Here is a 22,113-nt window from a genome sequence, read left to right as displayed (position 1 = left end):
ATGGTTGTCAGGAATGGAGGAATCTCTGCCACACCATGTGATGGGATATTGTGATCCTCACCTGCTCCTCATCCTTCCCAGTTAAAGCAACAAACACCTTTACTTTTGCAATCTGCCTTTACCTCAGCCAACTCAGCATCACAGCATAAGGAAAGGAGACGCTCCAGAGGAACAGCCATCCAGCCTGGAAGGGATGGGCCAGAGTGGCCATAAGACACACTACAAGGGAGATCAGCCCCACCATGTGCAGCTGGGTCAGCCCACGCACAGATTCCTTCGCAGAGGATGCAGAGAAAGGCGGGGGAGCGATGGGGGAGAAAGGGAAATGGAGCATAAAACGACAACTGAGGGTTTCTCTGTTTGGTTTTGAGACGTATAACAGCAAATTAAAACATAAATGGCAACCACTTAAGCAAGAGGAAAGCAGACCTCCCCCTTCCCCCTGCAAAGGTTGCTTTGACACCGCTATGAATGAAAATGTCAAACCTTTGACATTGATTTGTCAGAGTTGTCACCCCCTCTCGGGTCCTCCCCTCGCCTGGCGCGTCGCCAGCAACAGATCCCTGAACTGGGTTCACAGCAGGGAGCAGGCGAGGGAGCCGGGAGGGGGGAACAGCACAACCCCAGAGCAGGCAGGGAAACGACTCGTGCCTTCACGGTGATGCCTCTTCCTTTATAAATTAGTTAGGCCGCCGTTAGCAGATAAAGAAATTATCTGATAGCTGTCGAGGCAGGCACTGCGAGACTGCAGCTGAAGGGACTAGAAGAGACATAAAGGAAAAAAAAAAAAGTGAACCTCACATTTCTTCTGCTTGTTGCCTCCTCCGTTTGAAGGGAAATCTGTTAGTTGTGCTTGGAGCTGAGACAGAACATTTTGGAGTCTAACCCGTTTTTTTTAAAGAAAAAAAGGAAAGAGGGAATGCAGAGAAAACATGAGTGTGCACGTGCCTGCACATCCACATACAGCTGGGCAGAGCAGCCACAACTTCCAGCCACACAAAGCCCAAACAGAAAGTTGCAGAGAGAGGCAGCTTTCCTGAGCCCCAACGGGAATGACTGATCTCAGCAGAGCCAAAGTGAGATCGTTTTGGCAAAGGCTAATGCTGCTTTTCCACACTGGAAGCCAAGGAGAGGCTTCAGGTACCGGTGAAAATTAATTGCGAGCGATTTCCAATTTCAAAGGCAGTCATCTCTAATTCCGAAGTGGATTTTCATCCAGGAACAAAGCCACGTCTGCTCTCATTACTTCCGACTCTCAACATTCCTGGACTTACTCCCATGCATGCTGGGGTGGGTGGAGGGGTTTAGGAAAAAACTCTGGGTCAGATCCTCATCCCCTGTAAACCAGCAGAGCACTGCTCATTTACACCAGCTGCAGGGACACATCTCATGCTTTGTCTTCTTCAAAATACATATTTTATGAAGTATTTACATTTCAATAAACCCAGTGGGAATTTCATTTAAAAAAGGAAAAAAAACCCCAACAAATTAAAAAAAAGATTCACAACACATTCTCATCCTCGACAAAAATCCCAGAGATTCAAAAATTAGGCTAAGAATGAAAAAAAAAAAAAAAAGCCAACTCCAGTAACTTGTGCAGACCAAGTCAAAAGCTACAAAGACTTAGGGTAAAGGAACAGAAATGAGCAGTTCTTAAGAGGCTCAGTGACAGTCCAACACACGCTGTCTTTCGCCCTCGCACTGAATTAAATTGTCAGGATTATCATCATAATGCTCTGTTTATGAAGGGTAACGGCAATTTGTGCTGATGGCACTTGCTGCCTTGAGCTTCAAGCTGCCTTCCTGCATCTTCTCAGTAATTCATCAGCTCCCTGCTCTACCCTGGTGCCCCTTCTCCTCATTTTTTTTTTGCGGAGGCCACACGGCTGCAGAGAGGCCGAATCGCCCCGTGCCCGTCAGGCACTCACTGCTTTCCCTCTGAAGATGGGCGTCAAGGAAGGCAAATTACACTCCTTTCTGGCAAGTCCTTTAACTGCAGGGCAGCACATTTTATGAAGAGCATAAAACAAACAAACAACCAAGAAAAGGCAATCCCCAGAGTTGTCTGGCTCTGAAAAGTGAAGGAAAAATAAATTCGCATAAACCTCCCTTGCTTATTCAGAGTCTTCAAGATTCCTGAAGACCATGGCCAGCTCAACAGCAGGTCTCCTTAGCAGATGTAATTGCCAGCCTGAGTGACACTTCCCTAAACTTGTTAAAAAACAACAGCATTGGATAAAAGCATTAACATTTAAAATAAAAAAGAAGGAAATTTCCCTCTCCTTCCTCTAACACTACCAAAATATTAGAAAATAGAAAAATAGAACTTTCTACTTGGAGTTAAAAATTCACAATTATGTGGGATTTCACCTTTAAATGTCAGTGCTGTTTGTTACATGAAAAAAACCCCTGTCAGCTTAGCCTTCCATGTCTTGCTGGTGTCTGCTTAATAGATAGTTACCTGGGATGATGGATGGCTCTTTGTTAGACCACTAAATGGCTCACAGCCTAGAATAAGCCTGTATTTACTGCCAACATTTGTTTGTTTCAAGGATGCAAAACCAAATTAGATTCCAAGCAGCTCCACCCGACAGAAACACAAGAAATAAAAGGGAACTAATTTGTGCATGAGTTTACAGGGCTCCATCAACACTGCTACAACACTGAAGGGACTCTGCTGATGTTCTCAAACGCTGAGAGACAGCAGAGCAGGGAGCAAGGGGAGGCACAAACACCCAGCTGGCTGCTGAGGAGGCTGGAGATCCTGCCTAGCGATGCTGAGCAGCCAGTTGTGGGTTTTCTCCACAAAAAGACCACTGTGCAAGCAGAGCTGGACTAAAATCTCATCATGTGTCGGCCATCAGGTACCTGACTGCACACTGGGCTGGTCCTTACTGAGCCTGGCTTGCTCTCCTTGCTGTCTACTCCCAAGTCCAAGCTAGAGCTGGTTAAGAGGAGCCTTCCCAGGCTTGGAAGCACACCCCACTTTGGGTCTGCAGAGCCCACCCTCCCTTTTTGCCTTTCAGGACCACACTGGGCTCTCAGCACTTGCCAAAGCCTCTCCTATTCCTGTCACAAGCCACTTAAACAACACATCTTCGTCAATTATCTGCCAGATATGACCCACAGCTCCCCAGCAATTTCTCCCCCAGATCTCTCCCAAAGGGCCAGCACAGTCTCTGCCAATATGGTGTGCCATGCAGGCAGATGGCCAGGCAGCATCTGACAGGCTCGTTTGACTTGTGATCTCCACATAGTCACGATTTGAACCCAGGGCCAGAGAGAAAACAATGGAGTGCAAAGGATCTCCGACTATCATCTCCTCCCTGCCCCTCACCACGCACGTTCACTCATGCACAACATGTCAGGCTGATGATTTTCACACACTTCCCCTCTTCTCCTTTTGCTAGTCTGGGGCCAGGCCTGGATCACAAGAATTAATAAATTCTTATTAAAACCTGCACGAGACACAGTCCCGCTGAAAGTGCCACGGAAGGTTAATTAGCAAGGATGAGCTGAAACTTTTGTTCGCGTTTCTGACTCACTTAATCTTGTGAGAAGCCAGCAAGCTGACATATTCTGCCTCCGAAGGCGCCAGGACGAGCAGGCTGCTCCCGCGGCAGCCAATGCGCGCCGTCCTCCCGATCCGGTGGATGTATTCCGCAGGTGAAGCCGGAGCGTTGTACTTGGGAAAGGGGAAGGAGGAATTAACAGGATGCAGCGTGTTAATTATAAACGAGACCCCCAGCCCGCTCACCTGGAACAAAAGGCACACCCCCACACGCTGCACCTCCCGAGGAGCTGGGCTGCTTGTAACGCGCCTCAGCCCCGGAACCATCACTCAGCCCCTCAGCCACGGCAGCTTTTTGACATGTGAATGTGACACATTGGCCAACTTTCAGATAATAGGACAGTTTCCCTGTCTCAGTGTCTCTTTCTGCCTTTTAGATTTTATTTCGATACAGGCACGTCAGAAACCTGTTTGCTTCCCCTAAAAAAGCCCCCCAAATCTAATCAAATCTCACAGCAAAGAGCGCCCAGGACTGCCCACATGGAGTGGGGAGCTGCCTGCTCTGCATTTGGGAGAAAAAACACAAAAGAAAAAACAACTGATGCCAATTTGGAGTTGGGCTAAATTGCTTTTTTTTGGATTAAAGCAAATCATGGCTGGTTACAGGGTAGAATAAATCTAAGAGAGAGGAGGAAGTGCTTTCAGCAATGGATGACACAGGTAGCAACTGTCTTCCCCTGTCCAACTACCAGGCACCATGAAAATGTTCCTTAAAGACTCCCCAAATATAGCAGTGCCTCTCATTTACCTAAGTGGGAATCAAAACTGCCCAGCCATTTGCAAGATCTGATAATGGGTGACACATTTCCCTCCCTTTAACCTCCCCCTATTCTTTCCCCCCCTCCTCTCTTTCCTGGAAAAAATGAACATGCACAGAGATACTGCTCAGAAATGAGCCCTCAGCAGTTTAACTGGAAGAAACCCAACAACCAAAGCCCACTCTAGTGTTTATACCTGTGCCCTCTGGCAAAGTTTCTACTGGCTAGAGGTGTGAGTAAGATGCTGTGAGCAATCTAATTGCTCCCTGCAGGTCCTTGCTCTTGGACACAGCCCTCAGGACAGCTGAGATTTCGCCTTCTGGACACACAGAAGTCTCCCAGGGCTTTAGGTAATTTGCACTGCGTTCTAGCACTGGCAACTATATCTTTGGTTAAATTATATTAATATACAGATCTGGGAATTAAAGACTTCACTTCCACAGCCTTCTCCGACTAGCTGGCTGCTACAAAATCATTCTTTTTTTAAAAAACACAAAAATCAAATCAAATTTGTTACCTGAAGGGATGAGGTAGAAATTAAAAAGCTTTGTTGAGGCTCTGTGCCCTGTTCCTTTTACCCAGGTGTTGCTTGATACATGTGAATCTCTGGATCAGTTTTTCCTCAGTTCAACTAACCTTTTTTTAATTATAAATCTTTTATAGAAATGAAATCTGCCTCATGCTCTCAGCCTCTTCTTTGAAACGACAGGCTGCTATTTTTAAGGTTCAATCCATCTTCCTTTGTTTTTATTTTTTTTCCCTAAGACTGTATTTCTGTCAACAGCAATGCAGCAGTGTGGGGTTTTGTTGGGCTTTTTTTTTTCTTTTCAGGGAAAATCTGAACCATGCAGTTCTACTGGAAGCTGGATGCCTGCAGCTACTCAGCCCCAATCCAGCCAAGGCTCACTGCAAACACTCAGTTTCTGTAGGTCACTGCACTGACACTATTGGGCTACTCAATGTTTAACATCAGGAATGCACTTAAACTCCTCATGGAACTGCCTCCCCAGCAAGCTAGGAAAGAAAGGAACAGAACTGCAAGAGATGGCCAGGATTTCACAAAAATTGACTTCTTGGGTAGGGAAATGGAAGGTGTTTTATCCCAACCAGTGAAAACCCCAGAGTTATTAAAGAGAAAAACAGCCCAGGGATATGGTAGCAATGCTGTATCCTGGCAAAACCCAGAGTCCTAGTCCTGCAGTCAGGAACTTGGAGGTCTCCCACACCTGTAGGCATCAGCACCAGGACCAGCCAACTGCAGGAAGGTTCTGGACTGAGAAGGGATTTCATCTGAGCAAGGCTGCACTTAACACACACAGACACACAGAGCAAACCCACCTGTACAATCCAGGTCACCTGAGGCAGGTCCAGTCCCCGTGCTGCTACATCCTTAAAATTAATAAGGAAATCACTTTAGTAAAAATCCTTTGGAGCTATCAGCAGAGTGAGGAGTCTTCTGGGATGGCAACTATGTCTGAAAGCAATGCTGGCTAGGCAAGTAGGAATTTTATGTGTCTAGTTTGGGGAAAGATGGACTGAAGGTCAGAAGTAACACTGAGGGTTTAAAATGCAAGGATTGTTAGCAGACTAATACAATAAAAAATGATCCACTACTATGGCCCAAAGCCTGGAGGATAGAAACACCTATTTCAGGATGGTGGTGTTGAATTACAGCATTTCCTACAGCCCCTTTGCATTATATCTGACAGAATCCACTGTGTAAGGGGCAGCGATACCTTTGGTTCTTCAGTTTGTTTCACTGATGAAAAGAGATCTTCTCATGGGCACCTACTGCCCAAACACAGAGAGGCAGAATTAAACCTCTGAAAGGCAGCACGATTTCTGAGCACACCTTTCTCCACAGCAAATCTAAGTACCAAAACCAGACTTCTTATGATGAAAAGGGAAAAAAAAAAAAAATAAAGGCTAGCAGTCAAGAATCCCTGGCCTTGGGTAGAACGTCCAAAGATACACTGATCTCTACCTACAAATAATTAGTTGTTTCCTAGGTGATGGTCTGAAGTTGAGGAGCAGAAGACTTGCAGGTCATGTGGCCCTAAAATAAAAGGCCAATAAACAATTTAGCAGAATCTGCAGGAATCTGGAGCACAGCTCAAGGAGAGGGGACTTCAGCTATGCCTTAGATTTGCAGTCTGGCTTTGATTTGGAGAAACAAAATGCAGCTGTGAAGAAAAGAGTCTGAAGCTGCTGTCAAGGTTTTATTAGATGTGCCAGCTGGTGAGAAAACCTATCAACTTGGAGAAGGACTTGAATGAGACCCTTTAGTTATCCACAGTCAGAATAGCTCCAAAAACATACCCCTTCAGAGAGAAACGAGAGTTTAAATCCTGTCCAAAATGGAGAGTGCAAACACATCTCAATCTCCCTTCTTGATTTTCTGTTCATTAGTAATGTCCTCACATACTCCTCGGATTTTACATTCACCAGGCGCAATAGCAGAGCAGGTGTGCAGATTTAACTCTGTTAGGAAATGTTTTGCAACACATGTATCTTTTAGCTAGTTGCAAAATAGAATATATTAAGGACGTAAGCAGGAGCTTAATGTACTAAAAATGTGTCAGCCACCCACTGAAGTGTTTTCATGCAACTCCCACACACGTTAAAAGAATGGGAAGCTGATGTTTTGGCAGCAAAGGCCTTCCCATAAGCACTAACCAGGCTGTTTTGTGGCTCCAACTGCAGTAAAAGAGGAGACACTTTCCACAGCGCCCACTCCGAAATAACGCACACTCGCGCTCCAACACGCTTATTAAGGAGTGACTTGTTCCCAGAGTCAGAATGAACAGATGTACAAAAAGCCATTTAAAGGAGGTTGGAGGAAATAAATCAAGGGGAGTCGGGAAGCGTGTACAGCAGTTACCAGGATAACAAGACTATAAACTCTACAGCGCGATCACACAGGAGCGCTGACGTCTGATTCCGAGCTGGCTGGCTCTGTTCTTCCACGCTGACAAGGCTTTGGTCTTTTCCTTTACTCTGTGCTCCTCCTCACACCCAGGAGCTGAGGAAATGCTGTCTGAGGAGAGGGCTTTGACCTTGGGACAGGGCAGTTTCCCCAAAATAAACCAACAGCCAAGCCAGCCCTGTGGTCAGGAGCACCTCTAATAGGGGAAGGAATAGACAAAGTGGGCAGGAGCCATCCCTCTCATCCATCCAGATTCTTTCCCTACTCTTCAAAGACACATTTTCTCAACATCTCAGCTTGGAAAATCACTGCCACGGACAGCATTTTCATGTGCGTTTGCCCAAGCTGAAAAGGTTCACCAAAAGCCTCATAAATAGCCAGGGAGAACATTTTAGGAGAAGGCTTCCTCCCATCACCAGCCTTGCATTCACGATTGCTTTCACAATGCCACCAACTCCACTCAGCTGTTACTGACACATAGCAGCAGCTACTCTCCTGGGGGTTCCCTTGGCTTTCTTTCACAAGTCTCTTGGGATTTACTGGTAATTGGAGTGTTTTGCAAACTCTCAAAGATTCCTCAGTATCAGTCCACCTGTGTCTCCTCTAGCTGCTTTTCCTCTAAGACCCTGATAGAGAGCAGCAAGGTAGGACTAGGGTAAAAAGTTTGAGTTGATTTGCTTTCCTCTGCTGGCAGAGCCCATGAGTTTCAACTTCTCAGAATTTTAGAAAAATATTTGTGGGTCACTTTTCCAGGAGAGAGAACACAGCTCAAACAACAACCATCCAGTTTTACATTTATTCCACTCACAGAAGCACTAACCTGCTGCCAGTACTCTTTCAAGAATCCCAAGAGATTTTCAATATACCACTCACCCCTCTTTTCCACTGCCTCAGATGGCACTCCCCTTTCCACGTGTGACCTCACACCACCATTCCTTAATTACAGGGAAATCAAGGATATGACACCTCGGCAGGTCACTGCTGCCTCCTTTCCACGGGCAGTGGAAGGGCAAATTCTTCAGTGACCATCTCATGGGAGCAAAAAAAAAAATAACCTACACCAGTGCAGTTTTAAAGAAAGCCCAGATGCCAAGCAAACACAATAACCTGAAGCCTTAACCATGTTCCTGCCCTGATCCCAACTGCAAGGCACACAGGGGCACAGGATCAAGGAACAATCCACCTGAGGGATGCTAGGAAGGCTGAAATGTCTGCTTTGAATAATTCATGTTACCAGCCTGTGCTTGTGGTTGGGGGGTACAGGGGTGGGTGCAAGAGAATGGGATACAGGGGGTGGGTGCCAGGGAATGGGGTACAGAGGGTGGGTAAAAGGGAATGAAGGGCAAAAAGGCCACATTGAAAGCAAGTCCTGTCACTGCAGAAGATCAGAACCAACAGGGCCACAAAAGTTTTGCAAGGGCCTTGGTTTGCTCAGTCCCTCTCACACGATCTAATTAGGGCAAAGGAAATTGCTAAAGTTGCTTTTGAAAGACACTCAATGGTGAGGTCTTGAAGGCCCTGAGCTTGACAATTGGCTGCCTACATGAGGCCTAGAAGTACAGATGGAAGGCAGCTTGCTCAGGTGCCAGGCTGTCAGTTGGATTAAAATGACTCATTTATTTACCAAAGAACCTCACAAAGTGCTTTAGCTAACAGGCAGAGAGGGCCTAACGGCTCTCCAAGCTGGGGAAGAAGCTCTCGCGCCTTCCCGGCCTGCCAAAAGTCATTACTGCCGAGTGTGGAAAGCCATCAGCAGGGTAGAGACCCCCGTCGGCAGGGTGACAGATTGGGCTGCGTAATCAGAGGAGGAAGGGGAGAGCACAGAAGCTGTCAGAGGCGAAAGCTCTTGGCTGGGGCCGCCAGAAAACTGGCAAGATGAGTTAGCGTGACTGAGTAAACAGCAAACAATCTCCAAATGATCTTTCCTCCCTCCCTGGAAGAGATGAACTTGTTTAAAAGGCACATCCCAAAGGAAGCCGCAAAGAACTTTCAGTGAAGGAGAGAGAAATAAATCTGGACGAGACCCTCTGAGATACGTGGCCCTTCTTTATTTTCTTGTCTGCCAGCTTATATTGTCTGGCAAAAATATTTTATGGAATATATTAATATACATATGACATAGAGCAAATTAATAAAAGGAACAGCAGGTCCCATTGCTTACTAGAGCGGAAAGATGGGTGGAGAACATGGCATAAGGGACAAGGGAAGGACGGCAACATTATTTGTGTTGCTCTTTTGTGTTGCTCTTTTGTGGGCACAAAACGTGATTTCATAGTGAAAAGAACAGAACCACCTTTCTGCAGAATATTTTTTTTTGCTGCTATGGAGAAGAGTGTCAGAAAAAACAATGCCCTTAGAGGCAGGAGGTGGTCACAGAGCCTGGCTGCCCTTTGGACATCTGCGTTGGGGAGGCACCTGTAATGTGGGACTGGTGCAAAGTGTATCTCTATATTAAGGTGTCCATATGGTCCCCATTACTGTGGTAACAGGCCACCTCCTGGTTTCAATGCATTTGTCCTCCCAACATCTCTGTAAGATGGAACTGTGCTACTTTCCCCATTTTACAGATGGGGAGTTGAAGCACAGAGAGATTTTGGACTCACACACACAACTCACTGTGCTTAACGTGCTGACCACGTGCCAGCTGAGCCGCAGTCACCGTAACCATCAGGATCTGCATCCCTGCCTTGCAGGAAATGCAAAGTGGCTTAGATTGAAGAGGAGGAGGGTTACAATAAATGTGTTACCTTACACCACCCTCTTCATGGAAATCCAGGTTACTCCACACTATCTCCCATTTATGACCATTACCTCCCATTTGTGACAGCTCAGGAGCAAACCCACAACTATTGCTGCTCAACTGAGATGTGGTTTCTTGCCTTGTCACCCCAATTCCATGTTCACCTGCACAGAGTCTGTGGCACAGCAAGAAATCAAACCGTATCTCCAGTGTCTCAAGAGGGGAATCCCATCCACTAAGATTTCTTTATCCAAATTCTTCTTCCTACCTTGCCAAGAGCTGCACATTTCCTGACAGATTTTTCCTGTCACAGGCTACATTTTCCCTTCAAACCTTCTCACCCAGGAACTGATAGCCCAGTGATTGCAATGGTTCTGCTTTCTCTTTGTCTAAAACTGAGCATTTACCTTCTTTCCCAACCCATTAAATTGGAATTTCAATAGCAAGACACGTACCTGACATTCCTCAGTTATAGGCAGCAGGTGCATCAAGAACAACAAAGTTTAGCTATTTATTTTTTAGAATTTACCAAACACTTTTTATCTTCAAAACAATCTACACCACTGAATGATTTAAGCTCTGTTCTCCTCCCTAGTTCAGATACTCAAGTACTACCTCTGTATACAAGGAAACCAAGTTAAAGTTCCACTTACGCACTGCAAAGATGCATTTTGACCTTGACCAAATCTCTGAAAGGTTGTACACACAAAGCAGGACCAGAATGTAACAAGTAGAATTTTACAGGTGACATTATATATAATTTGGCAATGCTAAATCAAACACTCCTATATACATGGCACTCCTAGTTTGAACTGTAGGCAGAAAAAAGAGAAAATTCAGCCCCCCACTCTCTGAAAAAATTGCAACTGGTTTCCTTTAAGAATAACATGCAGCAGGAACAGGAGTCATTTCAGAGCTGGAGAGGGTTTCTCAGCTCTAATTACTCCCGATCGCTGTAATTTACAGGTTTGCGGTGGGTAGAAATCGCCAAGATTCACACGTTTTCAGATCAACAGCTGCCACTATTAGAGAGCAAATTGTGCAGCCTTCTGCACCACTGCAGCAGCCTGTGGCCCCAGCAGGTCAGGAGCGAGAGGTGAAGGTGCCACCACAACCCAAGGGTGCCACCAAACCTCAGCAGAGGACAAGAATTTCTCCCTCAGCATCCTTGGAAGGAGCTTGAAGGGCACAAGGTGAGGAGAGCAGCAGAGCATGAGCTTTTCCAATGACCCCTTCTCTGGTTGAGCTCCCCCTTCCACCTCTGCAGGTGGTTGTTTTTACCCTTGGGGTAGATATTAAGATGGGAAATACCACATTCCATCCAATTCTCCTGGCAGTTACGGGGTACACTACAAATCAGGACTGCATTCTACTGGCTGCATGTAGAGGGCAAGGTTCCAGCTTCAAAGGAACAGATTTTTCTAGACATAAGACTGTGCAAAATACTTGGTCTCTAAGATAAGACATACATTCTTCCTGTATATGGTAACTCAGCAGAAGACCATATTAATAGTTTGCAAAGAAGGCCTCAGTCCTTACTTAACATGTGAGATGCAGAAAAAAGAGATGACTTTCCTCAAGGTCAGACAGTGAGCTGGAATTAGAGCGCAGTGCCAATTCCTCTGGTTACCCTTAGGGATCAGACAGGCCCATTAGTGTGGAGCTGCAAAGGGACTCTGAGTTACTCACAGTGCAAAGCAAGATGCCAGTCTTGGATTTTAGGAACTCCTGGAAGACCTCTGTCCTTTCCTAGAAGGTTGAAAAGGAAGAATTAAAAGACTGCTTATGCACATGACAATCGAACACAAAGCAAATTAGCTAAGGTAACAATTTAACTGTGTCTTGTTCACTAGCTCATGTACAGATTCAAAAGCAAAGGAATTGGCCTCATGAGTGCCAGTCAGACTCTTCTTGCAAATGGAAAAATCTGTGGCACACAGGTGTGGTCCCAGGTAGGAAGGCAGTGTCTGGGGAAGCCTGGATGCATTTGGTCAAATCAGAGCAGCCAACACCTCCACAGTTTGCGCAGAAACATAGCCTGTGTATGCCAGAAAACAGGAGCTGTTTTACATGGAGGGGGGATCCACAAAGGATTAGGCAGCACCAACAGAAGCACTGGCACGCTTTGTGGGCAACACAGGCTTTTGTGGAAGCAAGCAAAGCTGGACATGTTCACTGCTGTCTGTCCAGTCACACGATGGGCAGGATAAGCCCATTTTGTTGACACAGTGATATAATCACATCACAAGAGATCAGCCTCATCATGTGCCCAATGGGGCATGCACACAGCCACTGCTCTGACACTGGAATTACTGAGTGTCAGGGATGCTCAGCTGCACAGTGAACTGCTGTGGGACAAGTCTTCAAAGTAACAGGGCAGGAGAGATGGCCAGAAATCCCTGCCCAAGGGGGAAAGGAGGCACCCTCCCACGCCTTCCCCTTGTACTGGCAAAAGCCACCATTGGGGCTGATGACACTGGACTGAGGCTGTTCCCTCCCACTGGGGTCAGAGGCAGGTCCCTGTCCCCATCTCTGCTCTGCACCACCACAACTCCTGCAGCCCCCACTCCTAACACAAGCTCAGGCCCACAGGCAGCACCACCCACAGCCCCCAGGTCCCAAATTATCCCCCCAGCAGTCTTTGAGCTATTGAAGGGAGCTGCAGGCACCCAGTACAGCCCCTTAGCTCCCTTCAAAAGCCTCCTGCTCTGTCAGCCCCCAAACCTTCCCAAGCACATTCCAGTTATTTTAACTAACAACTTGTTTTCCACAAATTTACTCCCCAACTCACATTACATCACAATGATATTTGCTATCTCTGAGCACCAATAACCAAAGGTCTCAGCAGAACCTGATCTTCCCTTGCCAATACCACCTCTGCACCTACAATCCCTTTTCTACTGGCCTTCCAAAATATCCTTGTTTCCAGGTTTCAAGCTTTTCCCTAGAGCTCTGGCTAGGAGCTAAGTGAATGTCCTGTTACCTTGATAATAGAGAAGAAACCTTACACACCTGACTCCCAGCTAGAGGTGCTGTTCTAGAAAAGAAGAGAAGCTTGGGCCTTGCTGACACACTGAACCCTCTGCTGACAAAAATTAAAGAAGAGAGCACGCTGTATCTTGTTGACAATGACAGCAGCCGTGCTCAGCAGTACCATATGGGATCCACAATTTAGCTCCATTAATGCTCTTAATTTGAAGACATCAAGCACTAATTACACACTGGGTACTAAAAAGGCAAAACCCTTCCCCTGGTGCCAGCTACTTAGTGGTGTTCTGTTGGCTTAACAGCTGGTCAGAGTAGAGTTGGGCCAGACCAGGCCTGCTCACTTGCTCAGGCAGGCAGGTTGAGGAAAGGCCAGACTGCAGGGACAGCAAAGCACATGTTTCTGGTCTCCACAGGATGGGAATGAGTGAGAAAAACAATGGCTCTTCACCTCTTGCTTCATCAGAAGAGCTCTATTCATTTACCATCTCTGCTGTGCAGCTCAGAGTAGAGCGGCAACTCTCTCCATCACAGACCAAGGGCAGGATCAGGGGCAGAACTTCCAAGGGAGGTCTCTCAGCTATTGAGAGAAGCTCTGCAGTGACAGTTCATCTGACACTCTCCTCCTGGCCTCTCAGCCCTCTGTAGCAAGCTCCAACCTCTCCACTCAGGCCTAACTGGCTAAAACCTAAACCTATTTTGGGGTAATCACTGTCATAATGCTATTATTCCATCCCAGGGAAAACAGCAAACTGTCAAGACACTGTTCTTCAAACCCAAAGCCAAACTGCTCCAGCCTCACCTATTGGGGGCAACTTATTAGGTAGCAATGTTTTGGGGCTTGGATAAGGTTTTCCTTTGGCATTAAAAGTCTGTCTTGGCTGCATAAGAGAGAAGCATGGAGACATAAATGGTTTAGTGCACCCACTGGGAATAGAGAATGGCTGCTCTGCTGAAATAACACATTTGCCTCTTCAGGTGTGTTTTTCAGATACAGCTACCAAGGTACTTTCCAGAAATGGGACAATATCCTTATTCTCATTAGCAGATGGAAGAGTGAGGCCCCTAGAGGTGAAATGATTCTCTCTCCTCTCTTCTGCCCTCCTCCCCAAAATAGCCACATAATAAATCATATGGAATAAGGAATAAAACTGCAGGTCCTGACATTTTGAGAGTGCTTACTTCCTGTTCCATGTCGCCATGCAGACGTAGAAACTGTAAGCTCACAGAGGAGAGGGATGAACGCCCAGGTTGCTCTGACTCTGACCCTCCAGAAAGGACCTTAACAAGGAGCTCGTGGTAGAATTCCACTTGTTCACAGCTGGAGAAAAAGATGATCATCTTGTGGCGCTTTTCAAACTGCAGGAAAAACAAGAGGATTGCACATGACCACTTCCAAAGGCCTCTCCCAATTCCCTGATCGTGAAAAGATCCAGGTGATTTACACTTCTGGAGATGTATCATTATCTGGGAAAGGATTACAGAGTCTGACACCAAACAGTGAGTTCACAAAAGAAGAATGAGTACATGCTGCACAGGGATCTCTCTGCCAGCATGAAAGACACAACAGCACCTCAGCTCTCTCATGGTTCAAGACGCACTTCAAAGCCCTGGATCTAATCCATGCTATCCTCGACAGAGGAACAGATAAAGGAGTTGGAAAGGACAAAGAGCTACTTAGTAATATAAATGCAACCAGAGTCTCACCTTGCATTTCTGCAGGATAAAAGCTGCTAACGTGACAAGCCTCAGTTTGCTGGGGACCATCATGACATACTGTTGGAGTGTCTCAGGAACAGCAAAGTTTTCCTGCTCCATGCAGTTTGATGAACTGCTGGCTTCCCTATTTGTTTGAGATGCTGGTTCAGGCACCTTCTGGAGTTCATCTGCTATGGAAATGCTGACAGGGTCATTCAAGCTGATATCGGCCAGGCGTGTTACTCCTAAACCACAGGAAATGAGAGATATGTGAGGCCCAGTCTGGGCTGGGATGACGTGCTCAAAGAAAAAAACCAACTAACGCAATTCCAGTGAAAAAGAGTGAGGGGCAAGGACCCAGTGAGCCACCCTCAGACACTGCAGAGCCCCCTCACTGCAAACCTCAGCCCTTTCAGGGCTTACCAGGCTTAGCTGCTGCGAACTCCACCAGAACCTTCACAAGACACTTCTTCAGCTGACTGTGCTGTTTCACAGTACATAAATGTCTTTATGGACAGACAGCATTTGGCAGGCCTGCTTCTAGACGTGTGTGGAAAAAACCCAGCGGATCTTCACTCTATCAAGAGTGCAGGAGTCACGAGGCCTGGTTCAGCTCCTGCCTCAGCAGCTGACTGCTTGCATGATACAGAGCAAAGCACACAACACCTCTCCTGCCATTAGCTTTTTGCCTTAATTCTGCGTTTGTAAAGCAAACAAACGAACTTTCGGGTTCATGGTGACTTTGCAATGGAATTTGGGAGACATATGTGGAGACCATGGAAGTACATACACTGACAGAAATTGCAGTAATGAAGGAAGTGCCATAAGCCAAAGAAATTAACAGGCATTATTCCACTTCTGCAAAGGGCTTCACACTGGGCTGTGACAGAGGCAGACTCAACCAACTACTCAGCAGTTGCCTGTGCATTATTCAGCTACAAGAGCCCCCATCGGTCCATAACCCACCTTCGGTGAGGGTGGCTGAGAGCAGCACGTTCTGACGTGTCTCTCTCTCAGCGTTTAAAGCGTTGAGTATCACAGCCACATCCTTCTCAAAGCCCAGGTCCAGGATCCTACAGGAACAGGAGAGATGGTTAAAGGTGCTGTAAGGAAGGAGAAAGTCTTAATACTCCATGACATCTTTGCAATGAATAACTGTCCAACAATCTGTCCAAAGTGGGTATTTTGTCCTAATCCCAGACATCTGGTGCTTGGCTGAGGCCACTGAGCATGAATGGCTTAAGATCACACTCTCTCTCATACTTTTTTTTAAATATTTAGTGAATTATGCTGCAGAGGGTATGGTAATAATTTTCCATATCTAAGCCCTTGGAAGTTTACCTGTCTGCTTCATCAATAATCAGCCACTGAGTGCGACGGAAATGAATACATTCTGTGGACTTGATGTGATCAACCAGGCGGCCAGGAGTGGAAATGAGGATGTTTATCCCTTTCCGTAATCTGTGAAGATTTAAAAACAAAAAATAAAACCCAGGCAAGAGAAAAAAAAAAAAGAAAGAAAAAACAACCCCATGCAGGTTAGGATGGAATAGGACCCAGAGTGAGGAGCTGGAACCTACAGAGGTGAAAAGTGCCACAGTAAATTCAGGGACAGCACTTCCTAGCTGATTAAAACTGAAGTTTTTTTTCAGCTAACATTTATCCTTGATCATCATTGATACTCTGATACTCAAAGGCACACTCATTGCTAAGGACGAGGTGGAAAGAAGTATTAATAACACTAAAAAAAAAAAATCACCCCAGTCAGGTTTTCTTTTCTAACTGAGTACTTGTTTTACTGTCAAGAGTAAACTTCTTTTTGTGTATGCTTATATAGAGAGAAATGAAAATTCCATTTTGGATTACCAGCTTACAATTCCATTTTTGAAAAGGGAAAAAAAAGGGATTTTAACACCAGGAAATCTCTTCTCCAGAAAGCAATTTCCCCCATAACAAATACTGTAGGCAGCACTTGGTGGTAAGCAAATACAGGTGTTTGTCAGGAGAGGGGGAAAAAAAATACTGACACAAGAGATCATCTTCTCAGAAGGCTCATCAACATTTTAGAAACAGATCCAACTGGGGGAAGTGAATGTTTCCTGCTCCCCCAGCCACTGTGCCAGTGTAAGATCCAGGGGATCACAGCTTGATCCAAGCTCACCACCCTCCCTCCCAGTAAGAAAAACACTCTGAAGAAGAGTAACAGATAAAGGACTCAAAATATAATTTAAGAAGTTGGTTTCCTACCTGGCTTTTTCTGATTTTCTCTTTTCTCCCCCCATTAGCACTCCAGGCACAATCCAGGTAAATGGCTACAGACAGGAAAACCAAGACCAGCAATGACTCTTCTTAATAACAAGACAAAGCCTAATCAAAAAATGATGTTTCATGGCAAAAAGAGAGAGGACGGGGCTGACAGCAGTGTGCATGTGATGTGATCACAGCTCCAGCACTAAAAAAAGACTTGTAAGTCTCTTTTTAAGACTTATAAATTTGTAAGACTTATAAATAATAAGGAAGTACCCTATTATTCCAAGGAAAAAATGAAGAGGGGGTGGAAATATGGATCAGATAAATAAATGATTTAAACACCTTCTAGCCCAATGTAAGATACTCTACCCCAATTACAAGGAAAGCACTATCATTTAATGATTTTAAAAGCCTTCTCATTTCTCCAGTCATTCAGCTGGCAAAGCAGTTCACCAAGTCCTACTCCCCATCTGAAACCCATCTGTCCAGTATTAGTTTCAGTAAAACGGTCCTTGTCACCACGAGAGTTTCCATTCATAACTCAGCCTGAGACAATGAAAGGTATTTCTATAAGCAAATGGCTGTGAAAATCAACTATGCTTGTTTATCAGCACATGTGCAACTAGGGTGCCATAATTAATCACTTAATTGCTCATGTAATAATTTAAAACATGCCACAGGGAAATCACACACTTAAACACATTTATCTTTAAGGACCATACATCTTGCCAGGTGCTGCATTTCCTTAAACCTCCAGCTGAATTCACAGGAACTGAAGTTGTTTAGCCCCTTACACAGCTAAGAACACAGAGCATTGAATTCTTACCTTAAGTAGTTTCTGGATTGTATCAAAACTTTGGAGTGCAAGCTATGGAAATCAACAAAAGAAAATGAGCTCTGCCAAAGTCTCTCTGGACTAAAAAGCTGGATTACAAATTCCTATGGCTCAAAAAATCTGTAAATTAATCTAGTTATGTACATCAGAATTCTAAATGCATCCTTAATTTTTTTTAGAAGCCACTTATTAATTTTTTTTCTCTTGAAGAATCTCTCTTTTATTATATTTTGGCCTGTTCAAAAGCCTCTCTACTGGCTCAGCTCCATGAGCCAGCTCTCAGGACAAGAGAGACTTCTGTGGGCTTCTGTGAATGCCCCAGGGAGAAAACAAGCTACAGGCACAGAAGATTTTGCTCCAGAGGAAGAATAAAAAGGGAAGATTACAGAAATTCTGATAAAAAACCACCACAGAAAGGAAACACATAGGTCAATCCTCTTCTGGCAGCTCTCACTGTTCTCTCACCTGACCCATGGAGTGATTGTGCCATTGGATCTTCCTATCTCTGCATTTCTTTTCTCAAGGAAGGTTATTGCTTCCAATACAAAGTAATACCAATTGTAATTACAAATTATCTTCCTAAGTACTCTCAATGGCAACCCTTTAAATGAGCTTACACAGTTTCCTCCATGCTTAGTATTCACATGGCATCCTAAAGAGGCAGCTAAGTTGCTGCTGTAAAAATTTAAATACCTTCAGAGCTTTCTCCTTTCAGGGAACAGAGCAGAGATATTGCACTGCAGGTTGCATAAAATATTGGACCCCAAATGAGATACCTGCAATCAATTCTCCACATGGAAGTTATTATCATTCGACATACCAAAAAATAAAATGTAAAAGGTTGATACCCTCCTCTGACACTGCCTTTGCAACTGCAAATAATATAAATTAAATAGAAGAGTTCAATGGAGAAACCAATTCTTGGAGGCCTCAGCTTCAGCATTCGTTTAAGGATTTGATAAAACAGCTTTAAAAATGAAACGTTTGTATAAACCTACACATTTGCAAAGCTGAATTAATTGGTTTTACTCATTCCCCTGTGTGAGCAAGGCATGAGGTATGCACTGAGCCCGAGAGGTGCTGCAGCCTTCACAAAGATTTCCAACTGCAGGAAAAGAACTTAGAAACTCCTTCTTTCTCACTCTGGTTGGCACCGAACAAAAATGACAACTCTCTGTGAGAGCAAGATCTCAGCAGAAGGACTGACAGTGTTTTCTAACTTTAGAGTTCACCTTCCCTGGTGGACCCACATCTACATCCCCAAAAATCAGTGTTCAAACAGACTGAGAAAGGAAAAGCCACCTACCTCCCTCGTTGGGACGAGCACGAGTGCGTAGGGCCCATCACTGCGCTGCGAACACACAAGAGCAGGGCCTCTCAGAGAAGGCAGCACTGAGCAGCCTTTCCACACCTCCCCTGCTGCCAGCCAACACAGAGGATTCTGGAGGGCTTTAGTGCAAGTTTGCACACAACATTTTAGGGTATTTCTGCCCCACAGCTTTTAAAATCAAGTCTTTAACGTATCAATCCTGCACTGCCTTCTCCTCCCTGCTGGGAAACCTGCTCCAGTCAAACCCAACGTTTCAGTGCACCCAGATGTTGTTTCACTCCTGTGTTTCTGAGCTGCAGGGATGCTCTCCTGCTTGACGCACAGCAACAACCTGTAGGTAGCAGCTGCAGGGAGTGACAATCCAAGACGGGCTGGAGATGCTTCAACCCTTCACTCAGGGTGATCTCTTTCCATAAAATGCACAAGATCTGCAGCAGTATTTTCTGGTGTATGATCCAAATTGGGAGCAATTATCCAAACCCACTCCATGCCAAAGATTAAAAACTTACTCCCCCTAAAGACATGGCAGTAACCTTTGTTTTCAGTTCTCCCAGCTTCCAGACCATTTCTTCTGCTCTCTGCCTCCTCCAAACCTGATAATTTAGCCATTTCCAATGTATCCTGCTGCATGGAGCAATGGGGAATGGCTAACATTGATCTTGTACCATCCACATCTCAATAAAACTGGAAAATCCCATCTGACACATGTACAAATAAAGGGGAACACAGACTGCTTGTAAGGAAAAGAGACAGTAATGACTACAAGAGCTGGATTTTATTTTTATTCCTTAATATCAAAAGCAAATATATTTAGTGCTGTTGGACCTACCTGTATTTTGGATTCCATTCCTTGCAAAGACTGTACAAGTGGAATCCCATAGGCAAGAGTTTTACCTTTTTAAATGGGAGAAAATAGGAGAACTTTCCATTAAAAAACATATGTGGCAATTACAACACTCCAGCAAACCAAAGCACCATTTGCCCCACCATTCTTAAACTGCAGTCAGAGTCTGGAAAAGTTTCTATTGAGTAGGAAATTTCCAGAATGGAAGATTGACAATTCAATAAAGGGTCAATTAGAAAAGAGAGGTGTGGTACCCCACTAAGATCTACCTAAATGAATCCAATTTACACACCCTAAGAAGGACAGTGACAATTCAACACTGACCTGAACCAGTCTGAGATCTCACCAGGGCATCTCTGCCTTGCAGGAGCACAGGAATCGTTTGCTTCTGAACACTGGGTGACAAACAAAACAGGGCAGGAAATGCACATGCAACACAGGATAGAATCCTACAGTTTTAACATGCACTGACTGTCTCAAAACTCTTTAGCCCAAATTTCTCACACTCATCTCTGCCATGTAGCTGCATCAGCTGAGGTGATTTCTAAGCACAGCCTCTGGATAAGCATCAGATGTGATAAACTCAAAACAGATGGGTTTATAATTCAAGTACCAAACTAGAAGGCAGGACTGCCTACAAACCCAACAGCAAATGGGACAGTGGTACTGTGGTCTTCACAAGCCAATTACACATACTGATGGCTTTTAGGGGTAAAGTGCAAAGTTTTTATATTGATTTGCTTACCTGGTCATGCTACACATATTGAGGACAGTGTTTATTGTGGAGATCTAGAGAGACAATAAAGAGAAGTAAAGGTTTTATTGTCAAACTGTTCCTTTTGTTATTTTTTGTAGTACAAGATAAAGCACAATACAAACAACTTATGTTTATTCTCTACATAACTGGTCCTGGGCAACAAAATAGAAAGTTTTCATGTTCTCAAAATACTTGCTAGTTAATCAGAGTTACAGCATTGCTGGTTTTCTGTGTTTTTTTGGTATTACAGCTGCAAACAGTCAAGGGTGCTGGGACTGTGTCTGGGGACAGGTCAGGACATACATCAGTACCTTAAGTGACAAAATCAGGTGAAGTACCAGCAAGCCTGTCTGGCTCACCACGAATAAAGAGGCATCCCTCAGCTCTCTGACATGCCCCCACCCCAAAATGCACATTTTTGAGGCATGTAGGCCTTCCTGCCACTCACCAGATGTGGGTGGAGGTCCAGCTGGCTGAAGGAATCTGTAGTGAAAACATTTTCTTGCACCTGCTGCACTTCTTTTCTGAGTTAGGGGAAACAAGCAAAACAAAACACACATTAGGGTTAAAAATGATACAAAAGCATTCTACTTCATCAGCAATGAAATGACATCTACCAAGCAACTGCTCTGCCAAGCAAGGGCAAGAATTCAAGACACTGAAAGGGTTTTTTTCCCTCCCATTTGTCTAAAATACCTCTGAATTTCTGGGATGTCGGGGTTGTTTTTAAACAGGCTGGACGTCTTAATGAAAGGTTTGTTCTTCTGGCTTTCATTCTGGTTGTCAGTCAACTGCTTCTTAGGAACAGGTTTTTGTGATGAGTATCTCTCCTCCCTCCTGTCAGCTGCTGTGGCGCCTTTCCTGAAGGTGTTTATGGATAATTTACGTTTGCGTTTCACGGGTGGGCTTTCATGTGGCGGCTGCAGCTTCCTTTTCAGAGCACCAGATTGCTTGAAAGTGAACAAATACACCAGAGTCATCAGTGACTGGGAGTTAACACACAAACATCAGCCCACAGCAGAACCTTATTTCTGGAATCGCCCACTCCATGACTAAAGAAACTAAAATTGCCTTCTGCAGCTATGCAACTCCTACTCCAACAGATCCACCACCACGCCTGAGACTTCTGACATTGCAAAGAGCAATCTGAAGCCATACCTAGCGCTCATCCTTGAAGGACTTCATTCAACTTCTCCAGTGACTGGGCAGAACATGGTTTAAAAACGTCTCTCAAAAGCATTTTTAAGCCTCTGGAGATGAAGCAGAGGGCTAGGAGAGCATCACCCACAGCCCGCCAAAGGTCAACGCGGTGAGTCGGGGCAGCGCCGTCTGCCCGCAGCCCGCCCGGGGAGCCACCTGCGAGCCCCGGTGCCGCATCAGCCCCGGCTCCGGCCGGGGGGAGGCCAAGACTCCATTTAA

General features: G+C 45.2%; 1 protein-coding gene across 1 annotated transcript in view; it reads right to left on the bottom strand.

The window, feature by feature from the left end:
- Positions 1 to 21,674, bottom strand: part of DDX31 (DEAD-box helicase 31) — a 43,104-nt gene extending 21,430 nt beyond the window's left edge. The window contains exons 1-15 of the mRNA XM_017745409.1: positions 21,391 to 21,674; positions 21,143 to 21,218; positions 20,683 to 20,726; positions 20,262 to 20,332; positions 19,923 to 19,987; positions 19,070 to 19,114; positions 17,755 to 17,796; positions 16,926 to 16,990; positions 16,020 to 16,139; positions 15,645 to 15,751; positions 14,688 to 14,923; positions 14,163 to 14,339; positions 11,685 to 11,744; positions 5,668 to 5,718; positions 3,546 to 3,685 (exon numbers count right to left, since the gene is read on the bottom strand). Coding sequence (XP_017600898.1) covers positions 3,546 to 3,685; positions 5,668 to 5,718; positions 11,685 to 11,744; positions 14,163 to 14,339; positions 14,688 to 14,923; positions 15,645 to 15,751; positions 16,020 to 16,139; positions 16,926 to 16,990; positions 17,755 to 17,796; positions 19,070 to 19,114; positions 19,923 to 19,987; positions 20,262 to 20,332; positions 20,683 to 20,726; positions 21,143 to 21,218; positions 21,391 to 21,674 — 1,583 coding nt within the window. The remainder of the gene's footprint in view (positions 1 to 3,545; positions 3,686 to 5,667; positions 5,719 to 11,684; positions 11,745 to 14,162; positions 14,340 to 14,687; positions 14,924 to 15,644; positions 15,752 to 16,019; positions 16,140 to 16,925; positions 16,991 to 17,754; positions 17,797 to 19,069; positions 19,115 to 19,922; positions 19,988 to 20,261; positions 20,333 to 20,682; positions 20,727 to 21,142; positions 21,219 to 21,390) is intronic.
- Positions 21,675 to 22,113: the final 439 nt, after the last annotated feature.

The sequence above is a fragment of the Corvus brachyrhynchos genome, unplaced genomic scaffold (genome assembly GCF_000691975.1).
Source record: "Corvus brachyrhynchos isolate BGI_N302 unplaced genomic scaffold, ASM69197v1 scaffold59, whole genome shotgun sequence".
NCBI classification, from domain to species: domain Eukaryota; kingdom Metazoa; phylum Chordata; class Aves; order Passeriformes; family Corvidae; genus Corvus; species Corvus brachyrhynchos.
Note: the sequence above shows the minus strand (reverse complement) of the source record. Positions and strands in the feature narration are given on the sequence as shown.